This window comes from Tubulanus polymorphus, chromosome 1, assembly GCF_964204645.1.
Source record: "Tubulanus polymorphus chromosome 1, tnTubPoly1.2, whole genome shotgun sequence".
NCBI lineage: Eukaryota > Metazoa > Nemertea > Palaeonemertea > Tubulaniformes > Tubulanidae > Tubulanus > Tubulanus polymorphus.
In genome coordinates this window covers 7,183,200-7,209,469 of record NC_134025.1, presented here as the reverse complement: position 1 = coordinate 7,209,469, position 26,270 = coordinate 7,183,200, and the positions used below count along the sequence as shown (strand labels likewise).

Genomic DNA, 26,270 nt, shown 5'->3' with positions numbered 1-26,270 from the left:
GGATTCCTCGGCCCTGCAGTCGGCATTTCATTCAGACTGTCTTGTCCAGTTCGCTGGTGTATGAGAAAATATCTTCATCGTATTTTCGCTATATAAATGCTGTTCTGGCCGAAGTTATTGGACTCGTTTCTTCTATGCGATGGGAGTATTGTGATGAATCGCGATTGTATTGTGCTTTAAACCACCACTAAGCATGCCAATCAAAGTAAAAAAGACCATGAAAAGATCTTGAAAGATCTTGGAATTTCCCAGGCATCTATTGCAAAACTATTTAACACAGATGACACACTATTGATTAATTTAAATTTGGGAAATTTTATGTATGCTTTGATTTGACTACGGTTCATATGTATAGATCTTCAAGTGACACTCCACTAAATTTGAACGAAACATTGCACGCAATTATCATAGATGGGAACGTAATTTTGCCGGATACACATACTACTTCTAATCAGCGTATCAGTAATGTATGGTTTACTAGATTATTCGCAGTTTGAATATCAATCGTAAATCAAATTCATCACGGCCCGTTATTGAATTAGACGTATACGATTTGGTACGATTGTGTAACTACTCGAGTCGACGCTGAGTCGAGGGCTTTCTTTCGTTAATGAATGAGAGCGAACGCGCGATTGAATGGTTTGTCTGTCCATCCGTCGTCATTGGATTGCAGAAGATATTGGAAGATTTTTCAACTCCCTCGGATATCTTTTAGTCTCTGTCTCTTGGTGCAGACAGATCAGTCGCGCGTGGCACAATAGTGCGTGAAATTGTATCTTTTCGAGAAATATTAACACATCTGCAATGACAGTGTGGACTTATTTATTCAATACACCGACGAGATTTTTTGCCATTGACAAACGAATTTGCAATCAATTTTTGTCCATAGTTATTTCAAAGATTTTCTTTTTAAAGGTCCTGTTATCATAAATGTTAGCGAGAAAATAAATCAATTGAATATGATATTTTGGATATTCGACGTGCTCCAGAATGTTTCCTTTTAATGGTGGTTATCTTGATTAATGACGTATTACACATCATTTGTTTAAGGCAAGCATAATGTATTTTAGACTAATAAAAACAGTATTATCATTAGACAAATGTAATTTGCGCCCGATGCAACGTGAACCTCTCAAAATCAGCACCTAAGCAACGCGATCTTCTCTCTCCCAAGTGAGTAATTTCACGCCTTGATGCCGACATCAAACCGAATTTTCCGCGTCGACTTGACGCTACATTTAATCCTGTTACCTCTGCGAGGATGCTTGACTTGACCCCTGGCCTTCGTCGAGAAAATGACTCAAAACTCTCACTGACCACACTGCCTGACCGATTCTCCTCGCGGTCCGGAACTTTTCCAACGGTAACCGTATGACTTTTTCACATCGTCCTTCCTTCATTTCTACATCGGTCGCCGTCTTGACAACACTCATAAATAGTAAGGGATTTTAGAATTTAGTTGGAAAATATTCTGGCAAGTGGGTGAGTGCAGGAATACAGATATCCATCTTCTTTTACGAAATTGCATTTTAATGTCGTGAATAATCCGCACACGAATTTGAATTCTAGTCAAACCTTGTCAAAAGGAAAACTTCTTCGGGATTTTCCGATTTTGCCATAGTTGTCAGAGTTCATGAGGCGGCAGTGATCGGCTCATTGTAAAAAAGTAACACAGAATTTCGATCGTGTTCAGGTGATATCGACATCTTTAATCTGCGAGGCCGTGTTCAGCGCCGCGAACACCGGGGACGCGTCAGTCTCTCGCCAAGTCTATATCGCTTATCGACCATTCGCCTCAATAAAATCGGTTGTATTTTTATTGATTGTGGCATCTGTTTTTGTCCTCGCGTCCGAACGAGGAAGGAGTCCCCATAACCGATCTAAGATCCATACATCAATACAAAAAGGGTTTTTATAAATGTCAAGTATGAATTGCCCGTTTTTTGTACGGCAATTTTTAGTTACACCCAAACAAATTCTATATTTTCACTTTTATCAACTTTCATTTCAGTCGCATTTGTTTCTTACTTAAATCCGATTTAAGACAGAGCCAACGCCCTATGAGTGGTTTGTGTCTGCAATTTTGTGGCTTTGGATGGGTTATTATTAAAATCCTTGTGGGGCTTTCCTGGCGCAACGAGAGTCGTTTTTTGCTTTTTCCCTTCGTCCATGAAGTCAGCGAGTTTTTCTTCTCGCGCGACGGTAATTCAATGACGGATGGCGGGTACATAAAAACTGGTCGAGCCTGACGCCTTAAACGCTTGACATTTTTCTCAGAGTAATTACTTTCCGAGTCTTACCGCGCTGTATCATCGGCCGGAATAAATAGTGCTAATTCAGGAATTTAGGAGCATTCGCAAGTGAAAGATCTTTAAAAACTTAATAGTGTCTTAATACTATAGAAAAGATCGAAAAATGTGTTTGATTTCGAAGTATATCCATATTCAAAACTTTGAATTTAAAGTGGAATAGGGTTGATGGATGAGGAATTTTATTTCGTTTTTCTGTTCGCTCGTTTTATTCCGCGTAAATCCATTCATTGGCTTGTCGTATCGAGTAACAACGCAGCCAGTATTGAGCGCTGATCTGTTATTTTAAGTAGATTTAATTCCTTCCTGTAGTCGCTCGCGTACCGTCGTTGGTTGTCTTCCTGTTATGACACCGAATTCGAGCAGTAAACTGGCTGATATATCATAATGACGTTCACGATTGAAATTATTCTGCATGGCCTATCGTAACTAGGCGTACATGTAGTAAATCGCTTCAGTAGCTATTACGACGATAAACTGCGGGGCCGGTTGGCAAGCTATATACCAACTTCAGTCTCTAGAAATGCTATGATAACAATTTATCGTATTGTCCTGATAAAAATGCATACAAACAGTGAACAGTGGAATTTAGTACCACTCGTCACTGCGATATCCCGCATTCTTAGCCCATTGAATAAATAAGAATATTGACTTTTCTAAAAAAAAATTGCGATAATGACTATAATTTTCCGTTATTAATGCTGTTTAATCAAAATCACATTAGAACTTTTTATCAATTGACGTGTATGTACTTTATTGGCGTGGTTACATTTTGAAAATTGACATATACATCAAATAGATTTATTGCGTTCTGAACTCTGAATGAACACTTTAACAAATTGGCGAGTATTTGTACTGGGGCTATGGAAAATATATTCGCCGAATGAATTCGCGTTATTCAATTACAGTATTGATATTCACTTAAATATCGCGTGTTTACCCTTGAAGATCCGGTTCACCTGAAGAAAAGCATAGGTTTATACATTTTGAAGTTGGAAACGAATTAGATTCAGTAGTTGTTGTTGATTTTCAAGTATTTCTTGAAACTTTTCTTTGAAATTCATGTCATATACATTTATTAAGTCTATTTAGAGATTTGCGTTGTGTGATCTAATGGTTCTTTGCTTTTTTACTACGAGATGAAACGACAGGAATGAATTATGACCAAAGATGGGCTTAGATCTTAAAACTGGTCTGTATTTAGTTAACTCCTGAATTTATCATTCATAGAACCATGTCCTTATCGATATCATAGTAAGGTGTTGCCGTCTCTACCTGCAGATGAATTCATGTTCGTCGTTTTGAGGTTTTTTTGGCGTACGCACGGAGCTAAGAACCCAACGAGGATAGGATGATCTGTGAGTCATTGATGGTGATGACAATGAAGAGATTGACGGATAAATTCTGCGGCGACAATGCTGCAACAAATACGATCAAACCGAAGTGTCCAATCCATCATCACCGTCTCGGACAATCGCCATGTTCGATTCTCGTACTAATATACACCTTCTTACAAGTCACGATCTTTCACGCAGCTAAACTACCTAATACCGTATACAAACTACAAGCCCGCGCTCAGGCTACTTCGCGCATAGTACTCTGGGGTGTATTTTGTAATGTTCCAAAATGAAACGACGCGTCCCACGAGTGAACGCACTCTTATTGCGCGGCGACGAGTATGTGGTGATAATGTAACTTGTAAGCACGCGTATCATCGTCATCATCATTATCATCATGGATATTTCCTCTTCGATACTTTATCTTCATCTCGAGAATCATCATACTTAACCTGGGATATAATGACTCAGATAGTATATTATTAGCCCCCATCAATACAGATTTGAGAGAAGAACTTCGGTAATGAGATTCGATTTGGGATTTGATTCCATGTATATACTTATTTTTGGGAACAGAAGCCACTCGTGTGAATTATAATTTGAATGCAAAAATCCTCAACCAAAAGATCTCAAAAGACGCGCTTTAACTTGTGTGTTCAAATCCTATTACACAATCTCGTACGCAACGCGAATTACTATGCGAAGTCGTCAATTACGATGTTTTTCTTCAAAAATTAGAAAATTATGTTTGCACTAAGTTCTCTGCTTCCGTCTCAGCGTGATATAAACTCTGTCGATTGTGTGAGCTGCTAGTCGAGTAATTGTTTTCACCTATAGGCAGATGTTCCCGCGTAGATTTTTGCGGTTAGAATAAGCGGTAACTTTTTTAACCCTTTTATTCCAAAATCCTTTAATCCGTGATACGCATATGCGGTGCGCAAAGGAATATTTTGCTCATGGTTTACTGAAATTCTGGTGGACTGAATCAAATTGTGAAAACTTGACGTCATAATTTTCGTTCTTTGTATTGCTCAATTTTACGTCTTTTGTCAAATCATCAGTATACAAGATTTCTGAGATCGGAAATATAATTAAAGTTCAATTCAGGGTATATATTGGGTGCTAAAAATACGAAACTTCGCTAAAGGGCATGTGACTAAACGTGTATTTATATTCACGTGTATATATTTCAGAATCGTTTCAATCTCTTGAACGAATATTGACACAACGCTTTACATACGGATATTTCTTTATCGACGCATCGCTAACCGGTGAATGAAAATTGTTTCCAAAGATATCGAACTGTTTTGACATGAAAAAAAAATAGACCGATTACTTTTTAACGCCCGCGGATGTTCCATTACGGGATGAATATCGGCCCTTTGGGGGAAATTGGGAAAACATTCATTCGTGCTCATAATAATTTCACACTCAGGAACAGTGTAAGGTCTGAGTGATTTCAGAATGTAAGGGTAGGATTTCGTGAAATAATGAAGCGGTTTTTAAAAAGCTACTGTTTTCCGACGAGGCGACTTATACACTGCGACTCGAAAGCCTGCGAGGCGTATAGGCGACGAACCCTTGATTTCTTCAACCGCTGTCAAGTTGACGTAGCTTGATTACTGTATGAAAGTACGGAGCCAAAAGCCACTCGTTCCCGCGAGACTCGTAAAAGTGTCACAGCTCCAATCTGAACTGCTGCTAAAAGAAGATAGTCTTTATTTGGTCGAGTGTAGAAAACCAAACGTCTTAAGGCTAATTCTGCGCGGCAATATTTAGAATTTTGCGTGATCAGCCTGCAGCTAGACTGAATACTTTTTATCTAAGAAAGTCGTCTTTTTCTGAAATCTCGCTTGTGCATCACATACGAGACATAAAATCCAGACAAAATATAATGATTTATGTCTGTTTGATACTTCTTGTGAGCTGTAGTCATTCATAACGCTTAACTGTTCATTTTTCTGACAACATTCATATTTTCTAGTTTCGTACGATAATTTATAAACTCCGTACGTGCGCAAACTCGAAATCGGTTTTGTTTGATCGTCTCTCGAAACGTGGTTATTTCGCTTTGATTTATTGAAACCCCTCAAATTTACAACACATCTACACATCAAGCCGAGATCGAATGGAATTCATTTCACAAATGAAACATTTCTTTATACGGCGTGGAATCAGAAAACGATTCTTTTGAAAAAGCGAATCATTAAGATCTCGCGTTTATGTGTACGATATGTCCCTCTTCTTCTGAGAAGGACCACAAAATGACCAATGCATAACTAGATTGAATTAGAGAGTGATGCGGAATATCCATAATAACTGGCAAGAATTTTGTTTGGTCTGAAAAGTGAGATGGATTCGTGCTATGCAAATATTAATTATCGTACCCTTGAACGGGCTACCGTGCTGTATCCGTTTCGATTCATTGTACCTGGAGATGTTAGCTAAATTAATTATTCACACGTCCGAATGACAAAATAGTCGTCTTATTACGCGGTGTAGCGCGCATCGGGGATAAACCGACTCAGACCTCGAGATCCGTTTCATATTCGAGAGAGATCCGCATTTAATAAAGCGCCAGCGATACTGGATTGAGCGAGGTGTGAGTTGGTCAGAATATCTTTTCAGTCCCTTGAGAAGGTTATCGCGCAGCTGAGTAAATCGTTCTATCCGTCCGTATGCTGCTGGGTTCATCGATGTCACCGACCGAGGACATCGAATAATGTGCCCGGGTTCACTAATTTGCTTATGATTTTATCGCCATAACTGCAGTCGACGAATCTTCATTGCGAAATAACAAATATGAATACCAACTGCTTTCTTTATTAGGATCTTCCAAGAAAAATTGCGATGGAAAGTTGACTAGAAAAACATGCTGGCGTCTAATTTCAGTTTCGTATTACCTCGGGTTGAAATTGTAGATTTAAGGTTGATGACGTATTTGAAACCGCTTATACCCTTGAATCTTCCAGGAATTGCGAAGACACTTTTGTGAAAAACCTAACTGGGTACTTGGTTCAGAGTATGCGGGCGTATTTCATTAGATTCACCGTTAGTTGTTTTTCACTTCCGTATGAAAATCTGATTATTCAAACGTTTGAAAACATCAGAAGGTTTTTGCGGTGTACTCGGGACTCTAATGCTTGCCGTAATCAAGGCATGCATTTCTAATGTATTTAATTGAATCAGGTTTGAAGTCATTGATCGTTTATTCGATTAAAATCATCATCGTCATCTTTAAATTCGACTTGAGAGAGAAACTCAACGTGAGTCACGTGGTCACTAGTAAAAACCACACTCGCTTGCCAGTGCCGGCGTCATTACTGTATCAAAGTTATTACCTGTCAGCGTTAATATTACGCACACCTTGGAAGCCCGGCGACACGTCTACGATGTCAAAACGTCAGAGTGTCAAACGAAGGCCCACGAATCTCCGGGGGATGATGCCAACATAAATCGATCAGATATGACACGTTATATAAGGTACGGTTGGCTGATAAATTGGATCGAGTCGACTGAGAGGTTGTACGGGTTCCGTGGCGCAATACGACGGGTAAGTGGCCACCGTTGATCGCGTCACCTCGGGTGAAACTTAATGACTTTGAACTGCCGTAGCGCGTCTTTGATCTGCTGCAAAACGAAAGGAAAGCTGCTCGCGCATCCTGTACACGACGAAACCGGCGAGCGTAAAAACGTTAAGGTGCCATTACTCGTTAATGCCGCGTCGAGACTGAGAAAACATTTCAAACGTAGCGAATTAGCTCCTTTACGCAATTACATTTTCCGTTGATAGGTACTTCGCTTATTTGGTTAGTTAAAGCCTTATCTTTATCCGTAATTCAACGGTTTAGATATTCACCCCAAGTTTTGCTTTAAAAACGCACAAACCCTATTGAAAACTTCTGAGTAAGCACGTGAACCCACTATATAAACCCAAGAACTGCGTATAACTCGGTAAATGGCACCGTATTGAAATAGGAAATGAACGTTCATAATTACTAAGGGCAACAGTCTGAAAGCTGAGAGTCAATTTTCTTAACGGCATGAGTCCATCCGCGAGATCGATTCGTTAAACAGGATAAAAGGCCTTTCATTACCTGTGCAAACATGTAATATACCATCGCATTGTTCGTCAAAAATACGTCGTCGGAAGTTTGTCGTCGCTTATTAGAAAATACATTTTCAATTGGATGCAGTAGTAATAATGATAAAACTCATTTACTACACAGTTCTCAATAACTATGATTTACTACTGAGAAATCTATCAATTTTTTCGCGGTGCCCAGGCGAGAAATCTTAAAACTAATCAAACAACTCAAGTCCAATCGAAAGCTCACCTAAAAAGTTCAACCCATTCTCCTAAACTCGCCACGTTCAGAGAACAAGATAGAATCTTCTCGGTCGTTCTCTTTATGGATGCATGACTGAATTGATGACATTTGCCTGAGCTCATTATATTCAATATCGTGCAGAGACCAGCGAGTATCGTTTTTCTACTTGCCCCACGTCTGAATTAATGTGAAGATGTCATGGTAAATATTTGTTCAATGCATTATTATTGCTGTTGCTGATGTGTATATGTGTTAAGTGATTGATACGACAAACTGTCCGATCATCGCATATAAAGATGGCCACCATACGAATATAAATCAGTCTTTATGATTAAGAGTAAGCCGGGCAATATTTAGTCTTAGCTATAGCCCTAAAATATCTCAAAAGATTTGATTCCAAACTCAAGGAAAGAAAGCAGAGAAAATGCACAGATCTTCTATCTCAGTAATATTCGCTTGTGTTATTGTGTCAGTTTAGGTATATGTATGGCGGTATATGTACAATGTTGTATCGCTATTGATTGATCTCTCGTTTCGTGGAGAAAGCGCGAAATATCTTTAAATTAATCAAATCAACGATTTATAAATAGTTTGTATATATAGACAAACTGGGTGTGTAAGTTTGATATGGGAAAGCTTATGCGAGGGAAGATCTTGAATTGTGATGCGGGTGGCGTTTTTTTTAAATCTTTCACTATCAATGCAATAAAACTGGTGACCAGCTAAGTGCGCGTGGCTCGCTGCTGTGGCGATGGTTGATGGTATGTCGTGTAGCCGCATTATTAAGAAATTAATTGGTGGCTATGACTTGTTCCGACAAGGCAATCAAGACGGACAATCAGCATTTGTACTATGTGAGTAGCCAGCTACTCTAGCAGAAGTTCCATTAATTCATCAGCGGCCACGGCGAAGAGAGCGTCGTTTGAAACGGAACGGCGTAACGTCTCCGGACGTTACCGAGGCGCTAATGTACATGTATATGGAAACCTGCGTGGTGGCTGCTTCGGTCGCCGGTAGTTTTCTAATATTGGCCGTCGTTCTGATTAAAAACGATGAACCTTCGACACGGGCTGTCATCGTTCGGAACGCTTCTCCCCACAGCGCTTCGGCGATTTATGGAGCATGGAAAATTCCCATCATACGAAATAATTGGCTCGGTAATAGCATTGTTTCTGCGCTTATGGTCAAAGCTTCGTGCTTTGTCACGCACTGTTGCTTTTTGCATGTAGTTCTTGTCCTTCTACATTGACGTATAATATACGCGATTTGCATTACACATTCGTGATACGAAGATGAAATATTCTATATTCACCCCTAGAATATCTGTAGATATGCAAAAACAAAACATTCAAACGAAGTCATGAAGTATTCAAATAGGGTAGATCGATTTCAAAAGTCGTTGCATGCATACTGCGTATTCTACCGATGCCTTGGTGGGCTTAAGTAGCCGAGTACGAGTGCAAAAAATATTTACATTTAAATCCTGCTCGCTGTTTACGCAAAGCAAACGGCGTTAAACAAAAACATTTAGTTTTAAATGGCATAAAAAGCGTATCTTTTCAGGCCCGCGCGCTCATCTGGTAAAATTACAAAGCAGGTGTATTAATACGTATACGGCATAATAATCACGTAATGCATCTTTTAACCGTTACTGAGTCTAACTTTCATCGCGCAGTGAGAATTTCTTTCAGCTATTGTGAATTATTATTTTCTTGGCGCGCGCGAATATGGAATATCGGAATATTGATATTATCTTTTGGGATCGTGGATCTAAATCTAAGGTGAGGATTTGTATCAGGCGGTCATGTATATACGGGTTCTAGGCCACGTCTTAGATCATCATATTGACTAGAGGGTCGGAATAAGCTTAGCATATGTAGAATATATTTTTATTGCTCACAGAAGTACATTTGCTTAGAGCGAAAAAACAATGCAACATGTTATACAATATCAGAAACAAATTCTTAGACCATAGTACTGGGCACAATAAACTTTTACCGTAGGCTTATTTCTTAAACTAGTATTGATTAACATTACGAAAGCGACATGACATCGGACATAGGTGGCAGTTTTTCTTCAGTACATGTTTCCATGGCTAGTCTATGAAAATGGGCTGCGAACGTAAGTCAGGCGTTTTGGGCTTTACGAGCTGCACTGGTCTCTGTTGTATCAGCGATCAAGAAGACACGCAGCTCATGACATAAATTCGATGTCCACCGCACGGTTCACCCATCCTGATCCGGTTAAGCCATAAATGTCGGCGATAAATGCCGTTTGTTAGACTCTGATACAGATTTATCGTACCCGTTAGTCTTATCAGTAACTGGTTCTCGATGTCGATACAACATAGGTGTTACCCGAACCTGACAATCCATATTAATATAATGTAATTTGTCCCTGTGTCCAGTATGGTCATTACGCTGATGGACGTTGTATTAACGATATGGCGAGGTGAGGGCTCTCTCGGCATCGTGTTGGGAAAAAGCTAGATTTACCGAGTTATTATGACTTTCCGAAGTCGAGTGTTCGCAAGGTATAGAGCCCTTCCCGGTGGAATAATTTATCTCTCCCTGTCTTTGAGTATACATCGATGTTAATAGTGTATAATACGCGACTCATCGTTGATTCTTTCGAAACCTTTGGCTATGTAGACCCTGTTTCGGAGAACAAGCCTATCAAATCCGCGTGGGTAACGCAAAAGCGGCAATACTTATAATGGGACCAATCGAAAGAACTCGCAGTTTTAAATCAATTATCCCCAGTTCCTTGAGGGTTAGTTCGATTTTCGTTGCCTTCCTGAGAATCCAAAATATATATTTGGTAGTCTATGGTGAGATGAGTTCGTGTGAATACTGCTTCATAGCATGACAGTGGTTAGGTGACTTACTTCTCGACTCATAACACTGTCTCGTAGTTGGTTTATGATGTCTGCCCGAGACAAAGGAGTCGGAACCAGTTTAATTGTTTATTGCTCGGAACGAGGAGGTTTAATGTAAATCATTACCGCAAAATTAATAAAACTCATTTACGGCTGTAAACAACCGCAGTTCGTTGCGACGATGAATTTTTTTACAGCGCGCCATAAACAGGCTCGTTTAGAAAACCAAGCGTCTTGAGACGATGGACTGGAACCAGGGTGGTAACTTACCTGGAAATTAGGAATAACACAGGAAACTTTCATTTCTTTAGCAAATTCAGGGTTCGATCGAGTAAGACCGCGTATATAACCATACGGTTTATGTCTACGTTTTACGCATTTCCTCTGTTAATTGATAGGGTTCTTAGCGGGTTAAGTCAGGGAGAACAACTTATATATCAGTAAATAGTCAGGCAAAAAAAAGCAAATCGCCACCCTCATATTTCTATTTATCAGTTTAAATGGCATTTACTTGTTCCCCAACGAGCTTTGTCTGGGCTCTATATTTTATGCCTGTACGTTTTCAGTTTGGGATTTGTATTGTCCCACATTAACGTTAATCTGGTTGTAATCAACTAATAAGATTGTTTTGTGTGCAGTTCAATCGGAACGAAATTACGCATCGAAAATTAAAATCTTCAGCGTAGACTCGTCTACTGCCGCTAGAAATAAGGGTAGAGATTTAGTGGTAAGAGTTATCTGTGATTAAAGCTAATGTTATCAGCAAATAACAGGAAGTTACCCGGTTTACTCAGTCACATTCGCTCTCACCCGGGGAATCACAAGTTAAGACGATCTTAATCATTCTTGAGCTCCGGCAGTGATTGCGTTTCGTCGATTTTTCTCAATTAGCTGTTTTTGTGTTCGGTTGTAATTACTTCGACGCGCGGTAATACGCTTCAGGACTGAATGATTGCCAAAATTAAGTTTCCAGATTTCCCCCAATGAACAATTATTTCATACTTATTCGAATATATAGATTTGTGACAATAACTGACGAAGCTCATTAAGATTATCAGTATAATTGGGGGCCTCCTTTGTTTCTATATGGTACTAAATCTGTGATTTGAAGCCAGTCCCTCGTGGTCCATGCATTAGATAGCAACGACTGAACTCATTAAATACATGCAGTATGGACTCATGAGTACCGAGGTTCGATTCGAAATGAACTCGTGAGAATCAATTAGACTTCCAGAAATAGAAGAAGGAGTTTAAGCTGACACCAGTTCACGGACTCGGATAATTTGATTGAATATAATTTGTTTGCTTGTCCACGCCGAAATTTTCTCCGAGTTCGAGTATAGTGTTGTCTAACGTGGTTATGGATGTTCTGCCATTTCTGTTCCGGCTACGAACGATATTTTACATTTCGAGTATATGATTTCATTACGAAGACGATGCTTTCCTCGCGATCCGACTTTCAAAGCGGACGACAAAATATGATTATGAAGAAAAATGAACGCATCTCATTCGAATATTCCATATAACAGCGACCGCGTCGCGCGGAGCGATGTCAAGAAATCCGCGGTGTGGAAGTCTCGAAGTCCGTTGTGGATTTATGGTGATTCTTGAAAGTTTGAAATTCCGTCGGATTTCGCTGATCAATGATTTGATTTATTGCTCGTTGTTTATTCATACGACAGAAAAGAAATAATTTCATGCGCACTCGGTGTCTCCCGGGATCGTATTAATATCGTCATGTGTCACACGCGCTATTTTCTCTTGTCATTGGGAACAGTTGGAAAATTTCAAACGGTAAACAGTCGGCGACTTGTCTTGTCTCTTTGGTAGATGCAATCTAAATGGTATCGTCGTTCATTGTCATATAACAAAAATCGTTGAAAGAAGTGAAAATTGATCGCTTAGCTGTTTGTTTCTATAATAAGGCAATTTTAGAAAAACATAGAAACGCAGATTACCGAGTTTAAATCATCGATCGGCCAGCCATGCGAGGATTCGATCTTTGAACCACCGTCCACAATCGTCCCCACTCAGCCACGCTGATTTCATAAAGCCGTTTATAGTTACAATTAATAAGATGCGTACATTCAACAACAAAAGGGTATTCAAACATCATTAGAAACGTTATTGTTTCGTCATTTCAAGTTAGCATGAATACATATGGATTTTGGTTTTTACTGGGTTTACAACACGGTACATTATGATATACCGATCATGGTTCTGTAGACACATAAGACCAAAAGACGGTTAAAAGACGGATTAGACTTTTTCCAAATGACTCAGTTAACGTAGTTGTCTTCTTACACGAAGTCCGTGTAATCCTCTGAAAAGGGACTTGCTTCCGTTTTATCTGGCTCAGCCACTGACTGAGAACATTTAGTCGAGCACCCGCAGCCGTGTTTTGTTTTCATAATGAATTTTGATATGTTTCAGTCACCGACTCCTTGCCCTGCATAATCGTTACGTCACTGCGTTCAATGTGTCCAAATCAAGATTTCTACGTTACCGATAACTAAGGAGTCAACCTAATGAACTATTTTCTTTCCATTAATGGCGCTCTTTTGTCACAAAACAGTCATAGCCATTGAATTTAGCTATTAAATTTCGTTTACCTATATGCTACTATGGGGAGAACATAATGACTTATTTAAAGCGCTAAATTTCTCTTAGACTGCGTTGCGTTTTGTTCTATTTTTCATTAAAAGTTTATCTGAAACGAATCAAACTGCGTTGATGACTGTTGACGTTGGTTCTCGTCTATTCTTGTGTAAATTCCACCTACGCGAAACATCGTTTAAATTGCATTCAACCGCTCCGTTTGAGTTTACTATAGATTGCGTAAAGTTTGGCCAACGCGATTAGTTTTGTTGGGACTGAACGATGCGGTTGCTAACGGATACAGCGTTTGATATAGTTTAGAAGATATGGCAACCCTGGGAGCTAGTCTTGGTGACGTCACGCGGTACTCGGCATAATATACGCATCGGTAATCCAAACTTGTGTTTATGGACGGTCCATTTAACAGCGCTAAGCACTCGATATTGGAATGGAAGAAGATTAACTTCTAATCAATAGGATCGTATCAAATACTAACGCAAAATTATCATTCCACTCCGGACGCGCTTAAATACGAGTCAGTTTTAATTCGGATTTTAGAATCTGATATCATCGTCTCGTTTTGTCGAATACTACGAAATCGTGCGCTTATTTCGGTAATTAATTGAATTTCCGCAATATCTCGAGAATTAATCAAATTCATCGTCGCTGCCGGGAAAATATCTAAAGCGTCGCTTCTAATTCATTCTACACTTCAAGTAGTTTTTGCGGTATATTTCTAAAACAAAAGCTCGTTAGCTAAGATTCGAAATGTATTAGTTGTTTTAATCGTGTGAATACTGTAGTATCGAACATCAAATGTATGTATAGAATGTGACTGACAAGTTATCTGCAGGTGATACGATCTTTGCTTGCGGTTAAAAGCCGACGCTGTCAGACGGGGAATTTAAATGTCGATAAATTACGCGATTAAGATTTTTCATTTTATCGTCGTAAGCGCGTGTATGGATTTGGTTTGATGAATCGTCGGGTTTTAATGGCATATCGTGGTCATTCGTGTGTTGGCCGTCGACTGTACCCGCCAGCATAGTTTCACTGGGTTTTATTAGCGCCGGTGAAAGTGAATAATTGAAAAGTAATGAGCAATGATCGGTATCGAATAATTACCATACGGTTATACCATATTATTAGCCCCTGGAAACATCCCGACCGGCAGTACACGTACTGCTCGTGAATAAAACAAGACGATTCTTTTAAATGTTTTCCCTGTTGTCTAGATGTCACTAAAACGTAACTTTCCGAACTGAATTTGAGATTCAAATAACTTTTGATGTAACGTAAGTGAGAATGCGAGAATTCTTTATTTAATGTGTCGCAACACCTTCTAAGAGAACAACAAAGATACCATTTCACTAGATACCTGTTGTTGTAAGCTAGTCAGTTGACAAACGTCTATTCCGGGTACGTGTACCAAGCCCTTGGAAACACTACTCAATGTCGAGGATCCCTTTCCTTCTTACCTGTCACTTTCAAAACCTCTCAGCTTCACCACTTCTATGACTCATTCGCGCTTTAAGTTTCCCTATTAGGTAGCGCAGACTTCCGTTATTTACGTTTTGCCGCAATTAAATCGCAAGTACATCTTGGGTTATTATTGCTGATACGTTGTCGCTAGAATGGAATATGAGTATTGTGTAAACTGATAAACATTCACAGTTGACTATAATTGATTTTTGTTTCCCAGGGAAGCGTTTTATAAGGAAACATACTATTTCGTAATCATCGCATTTAGAATTCTCGAGTCAAATTGTTGGATTATCAAGGTCTGTGGTTTAAGTTACAACCAGTCTATAAAACCGGCCCTGGCTTTCTTCGATCTTCTTGGATAAAGTGAACCACGTGTTATGAATTGTTAGTTACACTTCGTACTTTTATTATCGAGTGGGAATAACGTGCGTCGATTCTAAGCGTGCGATCTTTTTCATGTGTCAAATCTCTTGTGGTTCAGCGTGAATGATCTGTCATGTACAGCATTGATTGTTTTAATGCAACATCACCTGGCCCTCCTGGTTGACCATCTCCAACCGCGCTGACCTCAGATCGTCTGCTTACTCATAATCGACCGGTGAAACAATCTATACAAGTTTTTTTTTCTTTTTGGAAATTAAATATCAATCGCTTCGCTTCGGGCTTCCATTAGTTTACTGAATTGTATAGGGTTGGTTCGGGGTCATGTTCGCTGAAGAGAAATTGTCGTTGGCCGGTAGTTGATAGCGATTACAAACAGACGACAATGGCGGTGCGCTCTCGATGTAAATCAATCGGAGCATCGCGCCGTATCAGTAACAATCGTAAGCTCAGCGATAAGTTAATTACGTTTTATGAACGATATCGGGGCCACTAATTCGTACTGTTATCAATTATCCGGCTATTCAATGGCGGCCATTCGATAAGCCCAGCTCGGTGCGATTGATTGATCGTTAGAACCCCGATCACTGACTCACTCCGCGGTCTCTCACGTAGTCCGAATACTATGAAATTACTACGTTACCCTACTAATGATTTCCCTGCGCTGGGACCGTTCCGATATTGGGAATCTTTAAAGTGAAAAACCCGCAACGTATTATCAGTTATGATTGCATCTCGTTCTCTGGTGAGTTCAGTTGCAGGCATTGACCAATGGAATCGCTTATCGACATTTACCCGCGTGTTGTCAGGGGGAACTATGATAAATGTATCGCATTGCCGTTAAACGTCTTTAAACAGTTCGTTTCCCGTAATGCGATATCTTGACAGGTCGGTCTTTTTCAGTGCCGTGACGGGTCCGGCGCGAAATCGCTTTCAAAAAATCAGCGCGAGAGACTTAGTTTTATTGACAAGCTGCGGTCCCCAGCGAGTGGCACTAAAAAGTCTAAACGGGCTTATCTGATCCCGCGAGGCCTGGTTAATGATCATGTCACAGCAAATGGTCAACGAAGATCGATCAAATGTTTATAATTAATTGGAGGGTAAGCTGATGGCTTTGGGGCTACTTGTGTCACGGAGATATTCATCAATCAGTGTTGAGAAGAAAAATGGATGTTGTACAGATTCTATTTGAGCCTTACGGCGCGGTCAAATTCACATAAGTTTCTTGCACGACATTTGTAGTATAGTCGTACAACGCGAATATGGATGTAAAGGTATTATCTCTTGGGGTTGTCGCTTGTTTACGCGGTGGAATGTTGGCAGCTTCTATCGAAAGAGAAGGTTTCCTCAACTTTTTTGTCAATTTGATCTCGACAGGTGTCGATTGCTTCCCTGAAGTGGAACCCGACTCTTGAGTTAAGCTTATCAATGGTGGTTTACAACACTTTCCCGAGTTCTTTGCGAGAGTATATCATGCGCGCTATATGGTGCTTGTTAATTGTTTTTCCATGGCTGCGATCGGTTCATATACTACAAATCGAGGGGAGGGAGAAAGGGAGGAAGAGGCGGCGGGAGGGAGAGAGGGAGTGGGAAAGAGGAAGAGAGAGATTAATCAGTTACGCAGAATCTCCGTAATTATCTGGAATGTGCAAAAATCATATTCATATTTCTGCGGCGTCCTACTTTAATTGGGCTAATCTTTTTTTTCATTGGTGATAATTAGCCGGCGAATTGTAGCTTTAGGTTAGCGAAATAACAAAAGTATCCTCGACATGAGCTGCAGGTACAACCTGTCACTGTCACTATCACGGTTATAACGTACGCGTCAGGGGGGTGAGTAAGAGTTTAACTGCGGGATGAACGAATGAATATGATGAGAATATAGAAAAGTAATACACGTTGTAGCCAATTTTATAAGCGTTCCTTCATTGGCGTCGTGTATAAATGCGAATCGGGAATTAAGTAAACGGCGATTCTTTGAATGATTGCCAATAAACTGTGTATGCTTTGGGCTATGATCGTCGCTTTCGGTTAATACTGAGATCTTTTTTATCGGGTACATTACGATCGAGTTCTGCCCGGCAAATTTTGAGTCACGAAAACACGGTTCTCTTTACAAAGTGAAAGACAGACAGAAACATTCATTTTAGCAGACCATATGGTTAAGCTATTAGTAGAGCATTGACGGTGCTTGATAACTACATCATATTACGCCTTGGTTGTATTTTGTATGGCCAGAAGCGTACAAGTTCTAGTAGTGCTATTTACTTTTATCCAGTATTCAAGTTATTTGGATGTAATTTTCAGTGGGCCCCCTTTACTTACAGATACGTCTACCACTGTTATAATTTGTTAACTTAATTTTCATCAATCTATCTACTTTCAGATTGTGATTTGGTTCATGTGATCTCAAACACGCGTTCCTCGTGCAAATTGGCCGGTTGGAGATGTAGTTGTTGGCGGACTCTTTTACAATGGCAGTTTGGAAGGTTCTATCGCTGCTTTTTGGATTATACCTGCGACTGCTGACTGTTCAATCGAAATTGATCAGTCTCGAACCCGTGTCGAACGATCTATACCGAGGCAACACAGTCTGGAGTAGCCACCGCGTTAGGGATAAGATGTCCATATTCAAAGTGGATATCAAATCGACAATGTTCATGGGTTTTAAACTGGATTCGGTGAACGAATCGATCTACGGCGAAGTGGGTTTGGTACGTAGTTCACAGCTACGGCTTTACGGGCACTGTGTCCGCAAAGGTGAAAAAGTCGACGTGGAAATGTTGAAACACGGCGGCGGTGCTACCACTAAGGAAAACAACGTTACCTATCAACCGCCGAAACAAAATGAAGTTCATAAAATCTACGTGGAACATATGCCGAAAAACCAGAGTTGGGATGACCCGATGATCTTTTCGCGCAATACAATGACGCCAGATTTCAAGACGGCCGAACTAGCTTATACCCGCTGCAAACTGGAGAATATCGTCGAAATCGACGTGACGGATTTCCTGAAAGAGGCGATCGAATCGAGAGCGAAAAGGTTCAATTTAAGGATTTGGACCGATTCGTGGAAGTTGGACGGTTTCTTCATTGCATCGTTGTACAACAAGAATGAGGACGTTAGACCCGAGTTGAGAGTCGAAACTAGTAAGTGTTAGATGTCGTTACTGCCGCTGCTGCTTGCTTTGTCGTCGTCGCTTTGCTTAGCTATCTTCATCGCTTAGTTACAATTGCTTTTGTATCGCTCCTTCGACACAGAAATATTTGGATAAAAAGTGTTCACCTATCAAACATTTGCTGCGAATTGCCTTTCTATTTCGCTCATTGGTTAACAATACGCATGTACATAGTAAAAAAGATCTTGTTTAATCATCGACGTTAGAATTTGGAAACACCAAACACGATGATGTCGTCTTTCTGTGTTTGTTATATTGTAACTCTGTTTTGTATATGTTACCTTATATGTTTGTGTGGAGCTGAGTATTTTACATTGCAATATTCTTTCACCGAACTTAAGCCATTAACCATCATCCGATTCACATAAGTCGAGAGAATAAATTCCCACAATAGTTGAACAAAATGTTTATTAGAATATAGAAATATTTCTGATGGTTTCTGCCACGTGTCTTCCGTCTAAAATGATATGGAAAATGAATACACAGTATGTATGTTTAAGATAAGATATTGTGATCAACTGATTCGTCGAGACAACGCTGTCATTAACAAACGCCGTTCAGTTCATCTTTCAGTTTAAGCGTCACATGAATGCGAAAAGCTCGTTTAGTTTGAAAATTGAATTCATACACTGCTGATTTGTAAAGAACAGGTAGTTGAGTAAACAGTAGGGTATTTAGTAATCAGCAGTGCTGCTTGATTTATAGAGCCTTAATCGACGCGCGTTTTAGCTCGTTTATTTCAAATGTCACTTTGAGATAAATTTAACTTCGTTCGCTATTTTGAATCTTCAGGTGTTCGGTAAACGATTCCAAATGTGTTGGCGCGCGTTTTTGAGATTTCTGTCTTTTGGTTTGTAGATTGTGAAAACCACAATAGAAAGAGAACTGAGGTTCTTCTCCAATAGCCTTATATTCCTAGTACTTGTTATTTGTTGAGTATAGTTGAGATTGCACTGAGGGACGGATCCAGGGTTTTTTCTCTAGGGGGGGGGGGGGGGGTTGCTTGGCTCTGCTTGACATCCACAAGAAATCCCTAAAAATTACTCTTATTTTCATGCATTTTGAGCATTTTAGGCCCTACTCGATCATTTCATATTCGTACTTGAAAAGTAGAGTTGAAAAACCGAATATGAATTACACGACGAAGGAAATTTTCCCAGGAGGGAGGGGGGTTCTCTAGCACCAAAAGCCCTCTGGATTCACCCCTTGCAAAATATGTTTAATATTCAGGATTACTTAAGCACATTGTGATTGATGGTACAATTTGCTAATCATACTTGGAATTTCTACGATGTGATAACATTCATTTGGAGAATAAATCTGGGTCTAGAAATATTCACTGCTTATTCATCTGTGGTTTTATGGTAACGTCGTTCACTGCTAGCACGAAAGATTAAATACGCTATAGCCATAAAACGAATGATAATTGCTCATTTTAATAATTGATAAGGTTTTAATTATTTGTGACACTGCGTGTCTGAATATTTAAGGGCAAAGTCGTCGTGGTGAAATATGCCCAATGGAACACCAAATGCGTGACTTTGATTAGGCACATGAAACTTCCCGGTTGAACTGTCCTTTAATGAGAGCACGCGGTGTTATAGCAATGAGAGGCAAATAAGCCTCGACGCGACAACGATGGGAGCTATTGTTTTTCTGGTGGGTCTCACTAACTAAATTTCCGAATATATTTCGCTTAAGACCTCTCAATCGAGTGACTTCGAATTTCGAAAAGATTTTTCTCGGTCACCTTTGTTCGGGGTATCTAAGGTCAAAGTACATTCGAAGTAGCCATTAATGGTGTTATTGATACACGCGCGTGCATGCATATTGATATTACTGGATCAATTAATTTGGAAGTAACAATTTTATTGGTTTATTACGGTTAGTGCGCTACGGCATGGTTACGTCATGAAGAGTGTCTACCCAGAGGTGATTGTCGCTAGTTGGTATCCGCGCGCCGTGCGGTTCCAGGCACAGTTCACGTCGCGTCATCCATTCACTCGGCCGCATCCGTCGATAATGCTCGAATTACGGCCCATTGAACGCCGGTGCGGAGGCCTCTCGATTTTGATTAAAACGAAACTCGGTCGTTGATTGAAAATCCGTGTTCGAGCCGATATTTTGAACACGAACACGCGCGTACGCTAACGCCTCTAAGCCGTTTTTATTACGAATCGCAGCGTGTTGGTAATGAACGGCCGCAGAACGCAAAGATTAATGACGCAGCCTTGTTCCTACAAATGGGGCTGATCTATGTACAATTAATTATCGCCCGATATTTAATTGCCTCACTGTTTCTCCGATAACCTACACACGATCTATCGTCGCTGTATGATATGAATGAAATATCCGCAGGACCAAAACAGATCGAATGAAAATCGGTTTGAACTGGAATAATGTATAGTTAAACAGTTTGTCAAACGCACACCACTAACACCATTTGCCTCTACATCGAATCTAAAGCGAAGGGACGTGAAACGATAAAGCCGCTCATTTTCGTTATTGAGTCCATGTTTGGTTTAGAAGAAGGGCCGAGTGTAGAGTTTGTGCGTCCATGTTGTACATCTTTGCTTATGAAATGACTGGTGTGGGGTCAATAATTTTCGAAACAGTAGAAAAATTGCCTTCTTTAAAAAATTTTCATAGTAAATATAGATTGCAAACTTACTCGCGAGAGGTTTGTAAGCCAATTTATAGATGATACCAGTTTGAAGTGGGGTAAATCGCTTCATTACCTTAACTTTACAATGTGACCTATAGTGCGCGGTCTGTGTACTTAGGTTATAGAATAGAATACATGAAGGTAGTTCAGCGTGTCGATTTTACTTCGAATTTCAATTTCAATTTTCAATATGCGCGTCGTAAGTTACACGACGATTCCATCACGGCGGGTAAATACAGAATCGCGGTTCTACGTAGCTTTGGGCGACGCCTGATTCAAATTTCTGATTCAATCCGAGAAAATTTCAATCAGAATAAACTTACGAACAATTGATACCTTCCTTCCGCGCTTCTGGCGCCACAACTTCATATCTTAAAAACAATTTCCAGCACGATTTCCTAGCTGAAAACTCTTAATAAAAGAGTGCTTTGATATGTATTTTAACGCGGTAAAGTAGAATTTCTCTAGAACTAATAGCTTCAATGGTACAATGACAATTTATGGCTTTCGATTTCAACGTCTTAGGTTTTCTGGATTTCAAAATGACATCGTCCCCTGAGAGGCTTCTTTAGTTCATTATAGGGACTCACAAACGATACGACAAAAGATGCTTTTTGCAGGAAGGTTTTATCCGTAGGTGAGTGAATGTGCATTAGCCAATCATGTCATCAATAATCTCGGATGTGGTTTCATTGACTGGCACTCAATTGCCGCAGTTAGCGCGCTAAAAGACGAACACCGCGTAATTACACTTGAAATACGCGAATCGTGATGCCGAAATAACACTAGTTTCCGCGATGATTAAGGGGTGATTCTCGATTCTTGACGTGCATTCGAATTTATGTTCGCCTGGAATGACGGTCGTACGTTACGATTTCATTCTCGCGATTGACAGAACATCGTTGGTATTATTCCGCGATCTCCTCGACAATGTGAAATCGGTCGAAACCGGTAAAAAGTTAAGATAATAATTTTTTTCGGAGAATTTCGAAAGCCAAAAGCTCATTGTAATCAATTGCGGAATTAAGGTAGGGCTTAATTACAACGCGATTGAGTGATTACGATCATCTAGATGATCGTCAACTTTCTGAATTCGAAATCTGAATAAACAGATATAGGGCGTAGAAAATATGTATTAAAATAAATCGTTATCCAAGGTAAATGCGTCAATTCAATCGACCCTGTGGTGAATGAACGATTCTGTGAATGGCGCAGCAATATTAATATATCGAATGCCGTTCAAGATTTAGTTGCGCCCAGGGCAAGTATACGCCTATAAGATGCAAATATTGTATCATCTTAATGTCAACAGTTATACACAAAAAGTATTATATACATGTATATATGACAACGTGTCATCGGACTTGTGTTTCTTCTCGGAAACAACTTCGCGCCAAATGATCATTCATTTCTTAACGCGATAAATCGGTTGGAAGTAATTCACCGTACGTGGCATTCATGTGATGTCTTACTTAAACCGATCGTATGATTATTGAAGTACTGCTTTTGATGGCACCGTATCTATCCCTTGAATATAACACGCGCTCACCATGACGTCCATGAAAACCTGAAACGCCCGTTTTGGAGTTGATTCGAAGGCATAAAAGTCTATAAGGCTGGTAAATGTGTATATTTTGATAAGGTTTTGAGGTTTGAAGAGCGTGGTACTGTTTGAAGATGAATTAAAGTCATGTTGTATGACAATGTATTAACCACATGCCGGATTTTGATTTGGGTCCTTTTGGCCTGGGGCCGTGTGAGCTGGTCTGGCCAGTGCCCTCCCTGTTGTTGCGTCCGAGCTGAATGAGTTTGATCATTGTGTTCGCATTTCACTTGTTTTTCACAGCACAGCTCTCTTATTGGTGTATGTTTAACCTTTTAATACATTTGTTGTAATTTTATATTCCGTTCAGCCTCAATCATTTGTATGATTATTTACTGAATAAATTTTGAATTGAATTGAATTACCTCGGAGTATAGATTATGTTAGACCAGGACGATTGCGTGCCACCAAACCAGGCATCGATAGTGGCGACGTTCTTTACTCGCGTATAGCCGCTGGCTCTTTCGTGTTTGATGGACAGAGTCGCGTGGATTCCTCAGTTTGATCATTAACTTTGCCTGCATCGACTGGAGTGCCAAACATCTCATGTCACACGAGAGATGTTAGCTTCACATTGATAGATTCGGTGAAATATTCCCATGAAATATTCTTGACAACGATGCAATTTTAAAATCACTCCAAGAATTATTTCTATGAACTGATTAAATGACTTTTCTCGAATGATATGACTTGAAGCGACCGAACTAGAGTCGCCTTAATAAATGCATGTTTTAAACAACCTGCCAGTCGTTGGCTGTCAATAAACCATCTTGATACGTGCGCTCCTGGGACGAAGGTGATAGAATTAATTTCAATGAAACCGGTGTCGCTGCTTACTAAACAAACTCGCAATTTATCAAACCGTAATACCCGAGCCCCGGTATCAGCTTTATTTATTTTACTCCGGGTTGTAAGGTTGCATCCCGGCGCGACTTTTAGCGACATTAACATGCGCAGACAGTCGGGTCAGCTGTCAATTGCCTGTGTGATCAGGCCCACCGGGCTCGTCAAACTGTACGAAACGGTTCGAACGTCTTAATAGGGCATCATTTACTCTGAAATTATTTTGCGCGCTTTAAAGACGCGACTGCCTCGGTACTGCGAGGCGGGCAGACGATCTGAACCGGGCGATAATTGGCGACATTTCTATGCGCGGGGTAGCTTATGTTTAATCAACATCGCCTGTCAAGTGACCATAAATAGTTCAATCTTGGGTGCAGCACGCCAGACCGAACGGGCATTAAGCCAGTCAACAGAACTCCGTCGGATTTCGCGTCCGTTGTTTTTCGTTATATTCGTTGCCGATGCGTCGATTGTAAAAATACGACCGCGATGATTGAACGCTGTGTTTGATTGCTCCGATGTTCTGTGCCCGTCTGCCGTGAATATTACCAGTCTAATTGCAGTACCAATGTTTGCGCAGCTCTGTTGGCCGCGAATTATCAAAAGAGTCACTGGCCATTTTTCGGATTTATGGTGTTATCAACAACGTTAGGACGACTCTTATCCCTCGTGCGAGTCAATAGAAAGTGTCTTGACCGATAAGCGAAATATAACGCCGATGTAAAACCAGTGAAATGAAAAAGAAAAATTCTGATTCATAGCTCTTTCTGTGAGCTGCCGATTAGCAATTGGCATAGCTGCCAGCAATGATAAATAATAATTATCTTTATCAGTGAATTCGTTGAAATTGTAAATATTGCTTTGCATAAAACATCACGTGATTTCTGTATTCTTAAAAAAATCGGTCAAAAAACCTTAGAACTGCGGCATTTTTCTCCTAGTAGATCTCTGTAAAAAGTTAAAACGGTAGCGTACTCGTTGTATATCGCAGACCTGAATCATAAGTAGTGTGTTCTGGCCATGTAAGTAAAGAATTAGCTGAATTTGCCTGCAGTGCGAATATTAGCGGAAGAGATTAATTTCGTGTAATCTGCCCATGAAGGCAATCATCAATTGGGTGCTTACGGTTATTTTACATTAATTCTTCATATCAGCTCCGTCACGAAGGCAGACATTCTACTCGGTGATCGCCTTTTTTTTGCTGACTGGAGAAATAAAAACTCGCTTCAATAATTCGCGTTTTCAAGGATTGCTTCAATACCATTTTATGATAATGCACTGCAGGCATGATAGGGTTAGAAAATCCCAATAGTTTTTGCTAATTTCAAGCCAATAGAAATAGTGACGGAGAATCCCAAAATAAGTGGTCCTAGCAATCTGCTTGCGTTATAGCAATAGCCAATCTTCTACAGGTAGATTCTGTGAGCCATTCTGAGGTTTAGGTTAGGCGCACGTACTCGACCGACTGGGGACAAAATTTGACGACGCTTTTTAGCAGCGTAGGAATTCCGGAGCGTTTTTTTATCGTTTAGTCGTCGATATCTCGTGACATTTTCTCTGCAAACATTGTCAGAGTGTGTGCAGAATGAAAACTAGCGTCTGATTAATGGCCCGAGCCGTTCGTTAATTAGACATGTAAATCTACGTGAAAATGTTTACTTTCCGACCTCCTGTTCATTCCCAGCTGGTTACTCGTCAACAGTAGAACCCTTCTTACACTTCAGCTTAGTCACTCACTTGATTCGAATCAGAACAACGAGCTCATGCATGTTTTTGGCAAAGGGATGCTTCGTCGATATTCGCTGAATGAATTGGTCTTTTTTTATTGTCAAATTCAAATATCGTGCTTTCATTTTGAGTTTGGACCGTTAAATCACTGCCATCATTATCAGTGAGTAAATTGTGAATTTGGACTTCGCTTTATTGTACTTTGTGGCAAATTTTGTACGGTATGATATTATGTGTAACCAGGAATAAATTGAATTGTTGATTACTATATTTACTGAACTATATTCTACTGATTCGTACATTCATTTTTAGACGTCGTAAAAACCGCCAGAACAATTTTTATATACATTGATACCTGATACGCGTTGTTAAGGGTCCTGTGTGAGTCGACGTGCATTACAACATCAATACTGGCATTTCAAAATAACAATTTCAATCGGGAATATCATTATCAAATGTATTTCAATAATATTCATATATTTGAATAATCAATTTTTGAGAGCGCGTGCACTACGTCACCTATATCGGTGCTAGACTGGTTGCCGGTGATGAATTCAATCGGTATGTTCAAATCAAAATAGTTCCCTAATATCGTACAGTTTATATCATCTTATCTATTTTCAAGAATATTAAGCAATATATGCGTTATTCTTCAAGGCGTCAATATTCTTTCGAGTTCGTTTTCTTGTTTGAAATGAGTTTTGGTACAAGTCGCTCCGATCAAAGAAGAGAAAAACACGTATATCGCGTCGCGTGGACTGAAAAACTATTCGTGAAGCATTATGAAAACATTCTCGCATCTTTCAACGGAGTAGACAATTCTTCACAGCGCATTTACTTCGATATTGACTCGGAAAATTGCTTTTCATGAATTGCATGTGATTTTAACTCGCTTTTCAATAAAATGTGACTGATTTAATTGAATTTCAACAG

The 26,270-nt window shown here is 39.9% G+C and overlaps 1 protein-coding gene across 1 annotated transcript in view; it reads left to right on the top strand.

Moving 5' to 3' along the window:
- The window catches only part of LOC141898109 (uncharacterized), a 67,726-nt gene that overhangs the window by 8,643 nt on the left and 32,813 nt on the right, over nt 1-26,270 (top strand). Inside the window, exon 3 of the mRNA XM_074783970.1 lies at nt 17,706-18,469. Within this exon, the coding sequence (XP_074640071.1) occupies nt 17,794-18,469 (676 nt within the window). The 5' untranslated portion in view covers nt 17,706-17,793. The remainder of the gene's footprint in view (nt 1-17,705; nt 18,470-26,270) is intronic.